Genomic DNA, 14,540 nt, shown 5'->3' with positions numbered 1-14,540 from the left:
CAAACACAGATGGCGTTGTGTAACACAGCAGTAGCAGACACAGATGCAGGAGGCGTTGTGTAACACTGCAGAAGCAAACACAGATGGCGTTGTGTAACACAGCAGTAGCAGACACAGATGCAGGAGGCGTTGTGTAACACTGCAGAAGCAAACACAGATGGCGTTGTGTAACACAGCAGTAGCAGACACAGATGCAGGAGGCGTTGTGTAACACTGCAGAAGCAAACACAGATGGCGTTGTGTCATACTGCAGCAGCAGACACAGATGCAGGAGGCATTATGTAACATTACAGCAGCAGACACAGGACGCATTGTGTAACACTGCAGCAGCAAACACAGATGGCGTTGTGTAACACTGCAGCAGCAGACACAGATGCAGGAGGCATTATGTAACACTGCAGCAGCAGACACAGATGCAGGAGGCATTATTTAACACTGCAGCAGCAAACACAGATGGCGTTGTGTCATACTGCAGCAGCAGACACAGGAGGCATTGTGTAACACTGCAGCAGCAAACACAGATGGCGCTGTGTAACACTGCAGCAGCAGACAGAGATGCAGGAGGTGGTGTAACACAGATATATGGGCAGAATGTATAGAAGCCGTATGTTGGTGGAAGCTCTGAGGCTCCTCAGTCTTACAATGAACAGATCACACAACATGGAGGAAAATCCTCAGAAATCCTTTATTCTCTATTAACATGCGGCTAGGGTTATTCACATCACTTCCTCTAAATGCAGAGCAGGGGGCTCCCCCTAAATATATGGGAACAGCCAATCCCCAAATACAGAGGGGAAAATTCAGCCCACCTAGAAAATAGTAACCCCCAATACAGGAGAATGGAGAGTCCCCCTCTGATATAAACAGCAGAGAAGTTACTGACCCCCAAGCACAGAGTGAGGTGAGACCACCCTCTCCTCAACTCCGAGCAATGTCTGCCCCCCATATTCAGGGCGGAGCCCCCAGAAGTCAGACTCTTATGGCATCAGACCTATATGGCATACAGCATGGTGGGGAGCGTCATGCAGAGCCGCTGCAGGGGATGTGGGGGTCCAAGGATGCTTGGAGGACTCTTGACTGGTTGGCAGAGAACCCTTTTTCCTTTATACCCAGATTAGGGAAAAACAGCCTCTGTGCCCGATTCCTCTGGGAAGGGGAGAGACACCCCATTATGATTGTACAAAAAAAGCTGCAAGGCACCGGAAAGCCAAGCCCACATTCACATGTTCTGATTGGCAGGCTCTGATTGGTCAGGGAGAGTCCTGGGTGCAGGGGCTTCTGGGAAACTTTGGCGTGACCACAGGCATGTGTAGATTGTGTGTACAGAGTCTTAGTGATTAATTCCCTATACGGAGGTTAGTGACAGCAAATACACCGGAGTGTTTGAGTCCAGGCGGCATGGGAGATGTGGCTCCACCCATTTATCCACACATAGTCAGCGTCAGCCACTGCAAGACAGAAGATAGGGGGTTAAACACGCTTCATCGTCACTAATGTACAAATGTAGTGCAAATTTATACAACTTAAAGAGACCCTGAAGCCTTTTTTTTTTTTACCTTATTTTGTCATACAATTCTCTTCAGCATTAATGACCAAGTGGAATCGCTGCATCCACGCGGCAGATGAATGATTTATTAGTGAGAAATAGCCCTGCAAAGTTCCTTTAGTTTCTTGAAGAGGCAGAGCTTTGCGCTGCAGCTCTGCCTCCTTCGCAGTCAATCTCAGCCGATCGACGCCTCCTCCCGCCCCTCTCAGTCTTCTTTCACTGAGAGGGGCAGGGAGGAAGCGGAGATTAATTGCGGAGAGGCAGAGCTACTGCGCAAAGCTCTGCCTCCCCAGGGCAGCATAATCTGCGACCTGCAAGGTCGTGGAACTTTGCAGGTCTATTTCTCAGTAATAAATAATCTCCCGGGGGGGATACAGCGATTCAGCTTGCAGCACTCCAAACACAAGACAGGAGCAGCACTCAAATGGCAATCGGCGATCCCCAGCCTCTGATTGGCCCGGGGATCGCCGCAGTCTGATAGGCTGAAGCCTATTAGAAGCGGCGCAGGACGGATATCCTTAGCCTACAGGAGAGGGAGGGAAGGAGAGGGAGCGCAGGATATCGCTGCGGAAGGAGGCTTTGAGAAGCCCCCCCCCCCGCTAAACACATGTAGCCGGCGGCGATCAGACCCCCCCAGCAGGACATCCCCCTAGTGGGGAAAAAAGGGGGAGGGGGGGGGGGTGGGGGAGTCTTGTCGCCCTGCAGCAAGCCTGATCTGTGCTGTGGGCTGGAGAGCCCACGCAGCACAGATCAGGGAAAAGGAGCCTGGTCCTTAAGTGGTTAAACGTTATGCAATTCGTGATAGATATTCGTGTGATTCACGTTTTGTTGTTTATATACTCAAGTGCCCCTGTGGCAGCTGCTACATTGGAAAGACCACACAGGAATTGAGGGACCTGAATTCTTCCCATAAGACAGCAATCAGGGGGAAGAATCTTGATCAAGCAGTTTCAGAACATTTAACTCAATTTAAACACAATGTGTCCCAATTACGTGTTCAAGTTATTGATGGCGTATCTAGATCATTTTGGGGAAATAGGAATAAAGAACTTTTAAAGCGGGAAGCCCGCTGGATTAGAGAATTGGGAACCATAGAGGTCGGGTGGATTAAATCGGGACTATAATATGACTTGAATTTTATATGGTAACTGTGCTGGTGGGTTTTCACTTTATTGTATTCATTCCTTCACCAATATGTTCATTGGGATTACATTTTATGTTTATTTCCTTATAGGGTGGTCCTCTTTAAGGTGAAGCATTTCTCTGTTTTGGGTGTATAAATGTGCATTAATCTGCTGTTGAATGTTTTTCCGCAGCCTGGGCCGCTTTAATGCAATTTTTTTTGTTTTTCCTCCGCGGATGCGGATATCCGCGTTTATATGCGAATTTCCGCATTTTATGCAGAAATTCGCCCTATGGTGACAAAATTTCGGATTTTCACTTTTTGTGGCGTTTTTCGCCTTTTCAGCATTTTTTAAAATATTTGTTGCAGTTTTCACCTGGACAGACATCACGCTTCCCCTAATAATGATTTTTAATCTGGGTTTAGCCTGGTTTTTTTTGTGTTTTTTTTCATGAACTTTATAATATTGGTAACTGATTGGTTGGGTTCTGTTTTTAAATTGGAAAGTGACCAATGAGAACATGGGGTGTGGCCAAACTGGCTGTTATTGTGAAGTTCATCATCAGGTCCTCTCATTTGCATGTCTTGTACTGATTGGCTCATTGCAGGTTCATGACACAGTATATAAGGCTTCTGTTGTGCATTGTTTGTTGTGCTGCGTGGCGTAAACAAGAACCCTAGTGGCTCGAAACAGCGGGCTGTAGCCACTCGAGCAGCATTTTTAATGGAATTTTGTACTCGATTTTCATAAAATAAAGTGGATTAGTAAAAGAGCAGTGCTGGATTGAAGTGGATTCTGTCGGATGACCTGCTGATCTACTTACCCTGGCAGCCGTCCTGTGCCTTCGGCGCAGCTCCGCATCACGTGAGCGTGACAGTCTCTCGTGCAGGTGAGGACGGCATCTGCACTGGATTGGACCCGGGCCACCGGCTGGATGCAGAGCTGCGGCGAGGGCACAGGATGGCTGCCAGGGGCTGGAGGAAGCTCAATTAAGCAGATTTTTTTTTATAATTAGCTCGGACCTTCCCTTTAAGAAGGCAATATAATAGTTGATTTAATCATCTCTATAAAGCATATTCGATCACTGTAATCTAACCTGCTATGAAATTGGTAACGGACAGGATGGAAAATGTTGGCAGTACTCTCACCTGTCCGGGTGGCTTGTGTTCTCCTGGGTCTGGTGCTATAACTTCATGATGCAGGTCTCCTTCTCCCTGTGTCCTCTACTATTCTGCGTCATGTGACACAAGCTAAAGTTTAAAGGGAACCAGAGACGAAGCACCCTTGTGTATTTTACCATATATATCAGTAAGAACATTAGAGAAAACACCATGCTCTCTGTTTCATCCTCACTGCTAAAAGTGTCTGTTATCAGCGGTGATAAGAATCCCGGACTGAGCATTCAGTCTGGCTTTGCAGGGAATAATTATAGCGGGGTCATTATAGCAGAGCCACAAGGGGGCAGGCTTGGGCTTGAAAAGACACCAGAGAAGACAGACTCAGCTATAATGTTTCCGTAGCAAAACTAGACTGAGTGCTCAGTTGGGGATTCTTATCAGAGGTGATAACAGCAGGGGCGTCGCTAGCCCTGTTTTAGGGGGGCACGTGCCCCCAATCTTTCCTGGGGTGCCACGGATCTCCCGGCCGCCGCTGCCCCCTCTGTCAGCGGCTCCCTCCAGCCGCCGCGTCTCAGACCTCAGGATCAGGCGGCGAGCCGGCGACCAATCGTGCGGGCGCTAGGACCCAGCGCCCGCACTGATATGCGGAAGTGACATCACTTCCGCATATCGAGCGGGTGCGTCCAGCGCCCGCTCGTACATCTGGTCGGGTCGCCGCTGATCCTGAGGTCTGCTGAGAGGTAGGGGGGGGAGCGGCGGCGGCTAGAGAGGGGGCCTCCCTGTCACTCACTCACTCACTCACTAAAGGGGCTCCCTGGCACGCACTCACTCCCTAAAGGGGCTCCCCTGGCACTCACTCACTCCCTAAAGGGGCTCCCCTGGCACTCACTCACTCCCTAAAGGGGCTCCCTGTCACTCACTCACTCCCTAAAGGGGCTCCCTGGCACTCACTCACTCCCTAAAGGGGCTCCCCTGGCACTCACTCACTCCCTAAAGGGGCTCCCCTGGCACTCACTCACTCCCTAAAGGGGCTCCCCTGGCACTCACTCACTCCCTAAAGGGGCTCCACTGGCACTCACTCACTCCCTAAAGGGGCTCCCTGGCACGCACCCACTCCCTAAAGGGGCTCCCTGGCACGCACCCACTCCCTAAAGGGGCTCCCTGGCACGCACCCACTCCCTAAAGGGGCTCCCTGGCACTCACTCACTCCCTAAAGGGGCTCCCTGGCACTCACTCACTCCCTAAAGGGGCTCCCTGGCACTCACTCACTCCCTAAAGGGGCTCCCTGGCACTCACTCACTCCCTAAAGGGGCTCCCCTGGCACTCACTCGCTCCCTAAAGGGGCTCCCCTGGCACTCACTCACTCCCTAAAGGGGCTCCCCTGGCACGCACCCACTCCCTAAAGGGGCTCCCTGGCACGCACCCACTCCCTAAAGGGGCTCCCTGGCACGCACTCACTAAAGGGGCTCCCTGGCACGCACTCACTCACTAAAGGGGCTCCCTGGCACGCACTCACTCACTAAAGGGGCTCCCTGGCACTCACTCACTCCCTAAAGGGCCTCCCTGTCACTCACTCACTCCCTAAAGGGCCTCCCTGTCACTCACTCACTCCCTAAAGGGGCTCCCTGTCACTCACTCACTCCCTAAAGGGGCTCCCTGTCACTCACTCACTGCCTAAAGGGGCTCCCTGTCACTCACTCACTGCCTAAAGGGGCTCCCTGTCACTCACTCACTGCCTAAAGGGGCTCCCTGTCACTCACTCACTGCCTAAAGGGGCTTCCTGTCACTCACTCACTGCCTAAAGGGGCTTCCTGTCACTCACTCACTGCCTAAAGGGGCTCCCTGGCACTCACTCACTGCCTAAAGGGGCTTCCTGGCACTCACTCACTGCCTAAAGGGGCTTCCTGGCACTCACTCACTGCCTAAAGGGGCTTCCTGGCACTCACTCACTGCCTAAAGGGGCTCCCTGGCACTCACTCACTACCTAAAGGTGCTCCCTGTCACTCACTATCGGGGTCCCTGTCACTCACTACCTAACTGGAGGCGCCTGTCACTCACTAGCTAACCTGGGGGTCCCTGTCACTCACTACCTAACTTGGGGGGGCTACCATATTAAGGGGGCATTCTGCCTATTTATGTGAAATGCTGTCTATTTATGTGCCTCATGACTGCTGAATGTGTCTTGTTGGGAGCCTTATGATTTGTTGGGGGCCTCATGATTGCTGAATTTGTCTTGTTGGGGGCCTCATGATTTGTTGGGGGCCTCATGATTGCTGAATTTGTCTTGTTGGGGGCCTCATGATTGCTGAATTTGTCTTGTTGGGGGCCTCCTGATTTGTTGGGGGCCTCATGATTGCTGAATATGTCTTGTTGGGGGTCACATGATTGCTAACTGCGAGACTATGGGAAAAGCTGAATCCTTATCATATGAGACAATAGCATTAAACCTACTTTTTTAGCGTTTTAAAACAGAAAATAAAACTGGGAGGTTCTAAAAAATTGAATACATTTTTCAGGAGTAGGATGGATGAAATTGTTTATCTTCACAGTTTATTTTCAATTAGGATTTTCCATAATGTTCATGTATGAGTTAAAACGTTTGTACAGTATTTAGTTTAAATTGCTGTTGCCACTTTGCGATAGATACCGGTAAGTGACTTTTGGGTTGCAGTTTGGGCACTCGGCCTCCAAAAGGTTCGCCACCACTGTCCTAATCTGATGTCCCACCATTGCTAGGTTCATGTAAATTTGTCTCCACCCGTTACCACACCTATATTCTGGTCCATGGCCCACCCATTTTTTGGTGCGGCGCGATAAGCACGCCACACAACGTGATCGTCATTTTTTTGGCACGCTAGCTGCAGTGTGCTGAATTCTGCTGCCTACAGTATGTACAGTATACGCTGTTCTCTAGTGCTTGCACTGTGTGCTGATTTACCTCCAGTGTGTACAGTGTAAGGTGTTACTCTGTGCCTTTATTGATTGTAAACCAGCTGTATTGTATGCTGATCCCTGCTACTTTCAGTATGTACAGTATTAGCTGTAAAGCCTGGTACACACATACAATTTTGATTAGCCAATTTTAGCTCTGTTCATAAAATTCATTGTCTGTTGGCCCACTTACTGCACGGGGGTGGGAAATTGGGGGTCAGTGATTGACCAATCAAAATTGTATGTGCGTATACATCTTTGATCTATGCCTATACTGATTGTAAATGATCGAAATAAAGGACAGGGGGCTCCGTCCAATATTTCGATGGGCAGGCCCGTTATCCGTAGCTTACACCGCTGCTAAGTTCATGTACATTTGGCCCCACCCATGGCCACGCCCACTCACCGCATGGCCACGCCCATCCCCTCCTGGTGCCCACAGGTGCCACTGATCTCCAGGGACCCTAGAAACGCCCCTGGATAACAGTCAGATTAAACAGAGAACAATGAAACAAAGAGCAGATTAGGTGTTTACTGTCATGTTCCCACTGATTTATAAGGTAAAATACAAGAGGGTGCTTAATCTCTGGTTCTCTTTAAACACTAGAGCTCCATCAGCATACACACCATTTCTGTCTCATGACCAGGAAGAGAATAAGGACACAGGTAGGAGAAAACCCGCTGCATGAAGTTAAAGCACTGCTCCCGAGAGGACACAAGCCACCCGGACAGGTGAGAGTACTTACGCCGGCTGGGGGGAGCACAGATGGGGGGAGGCCTGAGGGTAGTGAGGCAGGTGGTGGCTCCACAGATTTTGAATAGATTTCATGCCGAATAGAACCGTCTATGATCTGCCTGATGGTAGATCTATTGGCCATCTATAAAGGTTCCCATACATCTGGCGATTTTGGCAGACGATTGACCTATAGACAGATCTCTCTCTGATTGGAGAGAAATCTGTTGGCTGCCATAAACCACTGTCCAATTCCTGATCCCTATTCCTTGTAGTCCCCACCCCTGTCTGCTGTCTCCCCTAATGTACACAAGGCTGATTTAAAGGGCTCTGGGGCAAACTGAAGCAGGGGCCCCCTGGCCTAACCCCCCCCCCCCATTACCTAAATACTCCCCGGGCCCTTGCGTGTGAAGCAGCAGTAGTAATTACTCACCTGTACTGGCAGGTGGCGACTGCACAGTTCTGGCACTCTAGCCAAGCTGTCCTCTTCCTTCTCTATGACCCGGTGCATGTTTACACATAACACACAGGACAATTGCTCCCTTTGCCCCTAAATACTTTAACTGTCTGGTGTCTGCTGCTGTGTCCGGACTCCCCTTACACATTTGCGCCCCATGTGCAATACGCCGGCAACTACGCGGGGCTCAAATCTGGAAGAGGAGTTCGGACACAGCGCCAGACACTGGACAGGTAAAGTATTAAAGGTGGGCCTGGGGGGAGGGGGTTGGTGGGGTTCGTAAATATTAGGGGGGGGGGGGGGGGGACAGCGGCCGGGGTTTTGGTCATGTTCGTCCTTTGTGATTATCGCACGTCGTTACGGCAGCGCACCCGATCGAGCATGTCGGCCGAAGGTTTTTTGGCATGTTTTCGGGAATGTTGATGGTGGCACAGATTTTCATCCGATTCGTTGATTACTTAATTGTATGGTCGATCACCCGCCACAGATGTATGGCCACCTTTAGAATTTAACCATTCTCAGTATTCCTCTGCTGATACCCTGTGGCCATTCTCAGTATTACTCTGCTACTAGCCTCTGGCCATTCCAAGTACAACTCTGTTGCCACCCTCTGGCCATTCTCAGTATTACTCTGCTGCCACCCTGCAACCATTTCCAGTATTACTCTGCAGCAACTCTCTGGCCATTCTCCTACTGTGCTCTTACTCTGGAACATAAGTGCTACTCGTAATTTTGATTACTATCAACACTACTCCGTTGCCACCCTCTGCCCATTCTCAGTACTACTCTGCTGCCATCCTGCAACCATTCTCAGAATTACTCTGTTGTTACCCTCTGGCCATTCTTAGTAGTACTCTGCTGCCACCTTGCAACCATTCCCAGTATTACTCTGCTGCCACCCGGCGGCCATTCTCAGTATTAATCTGCTACCACCCTGCGGCCATTCTCAGTATTAATCTGCTACCACCCTGTGGCCATTCTTAGCATTACTCTGATTCCACCCTGTGGCCATTCTCAGTATTACTCTGATTCCACCCTGTGGCCATTCTCAGAATTACTCGGATTCCACTCTGCGGACATTCTATTACGTTGTTGCCACCTGTGTCAGTAGAGTTTCAAGGGGGTGGCAGAGGGGGCGGGACATCCTGGGTGACGCTAAAAGAGAGGGGCAACAAATCAAGCAATGTAAGGCAAAAGATCAAGATGAGATGCCTGCATACAGCTCAAACTGCAGTGCAACCAAGTGCTAATACCTGCTCCTGCTGTACTGTACAGCTGCAGCATGGACCGGCGCCACATGTGCAAATGGAGGGACAGAAAAGACTGCGGTCACCGTGCCAACCAAGTACTGCTGCAGTTGCTGTCACAGTCACCTGGCCACCGAGAGAGTCCTCCTAAAGTGGGGGACAGATTTGGCCAGTCACCAACCCCAAATCTGCGTGTGATCCTGCCTGCCTCAGCTTAGCAGCCTCAGCCAACTGCTCCATGTGTATCCGCCAGCCGGAGATGTAGAGAGACAGCACAGCCACGCCCACACCTAGTAAGTTCCATTGCTAACTTCTGGGCTCCGCCGCCAGTGTTGAGAGAGTCGCAGTGACAGTCTGGCTATTACAGCCATATCTCTCATTCCAGGTTCTGCTAATCAATGAGGAGGGGGGCATGGCTATCAGGGGAGTCTGGATGGCACCCATGTCAGAGATGGATGGGTGAAGACTTGTGGGAGAGATAGATGATGGATGACAGACATGTCAGAAATGGATGCAGCATTGTGGGATAGATACATCTATGCCACAATGCTGCACCCATCTCTGACAGGTCATCTAGCCCATGGTAGCCATGTCCCCTAATTGATTGGCAGAATGAGATGTGGTTGTAATAGCAAGCCTCTAACCACTCCCTTCTATTGGATGTACTGTAGGGAAAAGTGGGAAGGGCCATGACTAGCCTGCTACACAAAATGCCTCTTCCTTATGGGAGGAAGATGAGCACGGATAGAGGCAACATAGAGGAACAGTGGAGTTGGACTCTATAGAAAGGCCACGTCTCCAAAGTTTTGCCCCCCCCCCCTTCCTCTCAAAAAATGTTTTGGGGGTGTTTGAAAATAGTCAGCACTGGGTACCAAATATCCTAGATACACCACTGCCCTGTGGACACTGTCAGTAGTACTCTGCCGCCTCCCTGTGGCCATTCTCAGTAATACTCTGCTGCCACCCTCTGGCCATACTCCTTTACTCTGCTTCCACCCTTCAACTGAAGATGGCAATTTAGAATTTCAATCAAAATGAAATGCATGAGTTTTTGTTTTTTTTAAACCAATATTTGTTCTGTATTTTCATTGAATGAAAGGGCTAATTGAGTACAACTATCTCATAGTGTATGGGCAGCTATAGGCAGTTATCTTCACTTGTAGAGTCACAGAAGATAACGTACAGATCTTCCTTCCATACAATCATCATCAATCGGCGAAACACTCACCTCCCCCATCCCCATCTCCGCTGTGCCGCTCCCGTCATCCAGCGCCTTGAAGAATCCTGCAAGACACAAACACAGAACCCACTGTGATGGGCGAACCAAAAGCAAACTTACCCCAGCCAATCACAGGACACACTGCTGTTTAGAGTGATCCACATACTGGTATTATCTGCAGGAATTTACCCATTGCCCGACTGCCACTGCGGAGGGAGAGATACTCTGCAGCCATGTTTGTGTATATATGGGGGGCACAGAGCACGGCATCAAGGGCTAAAGTGTGACTGCTGATGCAGTGTAGCTCTCTGTGTGGCCAGAGGGACCTCCAAAACACTTATTACTACTATAAACAACTTCCATCTAATCCTACAACTGTAGGCTGCAAATCACTGCATCTTGTCCTGAGCTGGCTCACCTCAACCGCTATTGTGCATCTTCTTGGACGGAAACCACCCCCCCCTCTAGCTTCACCGCTAAATTCTCATGTCCTGTGAGTGGAGCTGAGTAAGAGGGCCACTGATCACTGAGGAAAGGAAATTCCTGAGGCCATATTCTAGGCAGGGAAAACAACACTAAACCAGATACATCATGTGTCCCAGAATCACTGCATGACTTCATCAAAATGCCCATCTCCCATCTGCTGGAAGACAAGCGCTCAGATGGAACCCGACTGTCCAGACGCACTAACACCTCCATACCGATAAGCGGAAACAACCTAACTCACGAGGAAAGTTTGTTTCTGACAAGAAACGTTTCACTTTCATCACCATAACTGGCTAAAGGCAGAGGTCACGTGACTGCAGACACCACGGATTGGTCCATAGGTGGTGAGGTTGTGCACTGCGGAGCAGCCGGATATAGCTGCATGGCAGAAAGGCATATGCAGGGGAAGATGTCTGGACAGAAAACATAGGACATAGAATATTGGGGGAGGGCTGTACTGTGAAGAGGAAATTGACGTACATGAATTGGAACTGCAAATAGACAAATGGGGCAATAGAAGTCATTTGGCTAAAAAGGTTACAAGGTATAAACTTGGCCTGGTGTGTGTATAAATACAGGCTGGCCCAGTGATGGAGCATGGAGGCAACTTACTAAACATGGCTTCCAACTTCACCAAACAGCACACAAAGTTGTCAAAGTCGACCCCAAGATCGTTGTCAGCGTAGCGAGCCACCAGCACCTGCATGATCTTATTGTTCAGCTTGTAGCCTAGAGAGAGAGATATCAGTATTCATCAGAGCTCCTCTGGGGACAGCATTGAGTGATGGCTGGAAGCTCAGGTGCCGGCTATTAGCTCAGGGGTCGGTTATGGTAGTGGCAATAAGTTTCAGAAGCAGTGTTTCTCACCTGCACTCTCCAGAGCCATCCGCAGCTCATAGGAACTCATTGTCCCCGATTTATCCAGATCGTGCTCCCGGAAGATCGTCTGCACACAGATTGGGGAATAAAGATTAGACACAATACACATCACATTATATTTTACTTTCTGTCCAGATTCAGTTAACGCAATCAAGTCTACCGGCGGTCTATTCACTACTAAGGTTCCAGTCAATGAACTTACAGCAAATTGTAGACAGTCTTGTCTAGGCAAATTTTTCTCTATAAGCGGTTCTGTCTATCATATGTCAAGTCTCACTGTTAATTATGTTTCAGGCAAGGTATAACTTCAGCTCTGGAAAATCTAATTATGTACTGGAATTCTCTCCAGGTCTGCTCAGAGTTTATCAATTCTACAGCTGATAATTTCTGATGCCATAAATTACAAATACAATTCCTATTTAATGCCTGGTCTAATGACAGTCCCCAGATTTCCCCTTTAAAGGACAACTGAAGCAATAATATGAAGGCTGCTATTCATTTCCTTTTAAACAATACCAGTTGCTTGGCAGCCATGCTGATCTATTTGACTGCAGTAGTGTCTGAATAACACCAGAAACAAGCATGCAGCTAATCTTGTCAGATTGGACAATAATATCAGAAACACCTCATCCGCTGCATGCTTGCTCAGGGTCTATGGCTAAAAGTATTAAGAGGCAGAGGATCAGCAGGACAGCCAGGCAACTGGTATTGCTTAAAATGAAATAAATATGGCACCCTCCATAACCCTCTGCTTCATTTGTCCTTTAAAGGGAACCTGGGGTGAGAGGGATATGGAGGCTGCCATATATAATTATTTTTAAACAATTCCAGTTGTCTGGAAGTTCTGCTTATCATGTCTTTCTAATACATTTAGCCATAAACCCTGAACAAGCACATAGTAGATCAGGTATTCTGACTCAGGTTTTATTGGATTAGCCATATGCTTGTTCCAGGGTTTCGACTCAGACACTACTTATGCAAGAAGATCAGCAGGGCTGCCAGGCAACGAACATGGTTTACAAGGAAATAAATATGGCACCTTCCATATCCCTCTCACCTCGGGTTCCCTTTAAGCTGTGATGTCATGATCTTCAGGAAAAGACACACCAGATATAATATAAACAGATTTGGAAAATGATGACACACAAAGTGCAGCATGAGATCGCCATCAACTCACCAGCCAATTCCGTATCCGATTCCACAAAGTCTGGAACTCCACCACTCCCAGCTTCCCGCTGCCGTCTTTCTGTGAGGAAAGGGTTAAGGATATGCTGCAGTAAAATCCCCGGCCTATAGGGGGCGTTCAAGGATGAAGGGTAATCAGACACGGGGAGGTGGCTGAATACCAATCACTGATCGTCCAGAGGGGCAAGAGAATGTCATTAACCTGTACATCTCCTCACTAGTTTCCAGATACCACCCCAATGACAATCTCCGCTCTGCACACAACCTTTTTCTGTCCTCCTCTAGGACCACCTCCTCACATTCACATATACAAGATTTCTCACCTGCTTCACCCCTCCTCTAGAATCCCCTCCCAAGAATCTGTCACTCTCCAACCATTGATATCTTTAAGCGCTCCCTCAAAACTCACGGTTTCCAACAAGCATACACTAACTTTAGCCATTCTCCCTCAAACGCTGGCCAAGTTGTACTTGCTAAATAGAACAAAAAAAAAAAAAAAACACTGCCTCTAGGCATGCATTTTGTGTACTACCCTACCTCTTGTTCCCCCCAATCCTTAAATTTTAATCTTGCAAGGGCAGGGTTCTCTTACCCTTTTGTGTCTTGGAATTATCGGACCGTCATGTTAAAGGGACACTGTAGGGGGGTCAGGGGGAAATGAGTTGAAGTTATCCAGGGCTTCTAATGGTCCCCCACAGACATTCTATGCCCGCGCAGCCACTCACCGATGCTCCGGCCCGCCTCTGGTTCACTTCTGGAATTTCAGACTTTGAAGTCTGAAGACCACTGCGCCTGCATTGCTGTGTCCTCACTCCAGCTGATGCCACCAGGATCGTACTGCGCACGCTCAGTATGGTCTGTGCCTGCGCCGCACGCTCCTGGTGACATCAGGGGAAGCGAGGACACAGCAACGCAGGCGCAATGGTTTTCAGACTTTAAAGTCTGAAATTCCAGAAGTGAACCGGAGGCGAGGCCGGAGCATCGGTGAGTGGCTGCGCGGGCACAGGATGTCTGTGAGGGACCATTAGAAGCCCCGGGTAACTTCAACTCATTTTCCCCCGACCCCTCTACAGTATCCCTTTAAATTTGCCACTGCATTTACTACATCTACCAATTCTGTATTTTGTACCAATGTCTATATCTTGTGTATAACATTGTCGGTATTCTGTACCTCAATACATGATTCAATGTTTTAGGTTTTGTTTCTTTAACCACAGAAATCTGGTCGATTTTACTGCTTGATCAAACAATCATAAAAATTAAACTAATATACCATATACATAGAATCTTCCAAAAATACTGTGTACGGCCACCTTTACTCTGTACAATGCCATGGAATATGTTGGAACAAATCAATAACTCCCCAGATTCCCCCCTCCACATGTCTGGACAAAGCGTGGTGGGTGGGTGGGGGGGGAGGGATGAGGCGTGTCAGGTGGTTCTCCAGCCTTCACCTGTGGCAACGTGGATTTCTTGGGTTACTTTGCACATGAAAAGAGGGACACACAACCACCACATGGAACACCCATGTCATTTTAACTACCAAACATACTCCACGAAAGTCAGAGTTAGTTCTGCATTAATGGTCATAACACAGCATAAGAAGTGGGTTTGG

The 14,540-nt window shown here is 48.9% G+C and overlaps 1 protein-coding gene across 1 annotated transcript in view; it reads right to left on the bottom strand.

Annotated features, from left to right (window-relative positions):
• Positions 1-666: 666 nt before the first annotated feature.
• CAPN11 (calpain 11) overlaps positions 667-14,540 on the bottom strand; it is a 53,220-nt gene continuing 39,346 nt past the window's right edge. The window contains exons 18-22 of the mRNA XM_068232653.1: positions 12,918-12,986; positions 11,729-11,807; positions 11,474-11,590; positions 10,385-10,440; positions 667-1,448 (exon numbers count right to left, since the gene is read on the bottom strand). Coding sequence (XP_068088754.1) covers positions 1,422-1,448; positions 10,385-10,440; positions 11,474-11,590; positions 11,729-11,807; positions 12,918-12,986 — 348 coding nt within the window. The 3' untranslated portion in view covers positions 667-1,421. The remainder of the gene's footprint in view (positions 1,449-10,384; positions 10,441-11,473; positions 11,591-11,728; positions 11,808-12,917; positions 12,987-14,540) is intronic.

The sequence above is a fragment of the Hyperolius riggenbachi genome, chromosome 4, assembly GCF_040937935.1.
Source record: "Hyperolius riggenbachi isolate aHypRig1 chromosome 4, aHypRig1.pri, whole genome shotgun sequence".
In the NCBI taxonomy this organism is placed as follows: domain Eukaryota; kingdom Metazoa; phylum Chordata; class Amphibia; order Anura; family Hyperoliidae; genus Hyperolius; species Hyperolius riggenbachi.
Note: the sequence above shows the minus strand (reverse complement) of the source record. Positions and strands in the feature narration are given on the sequence as shown.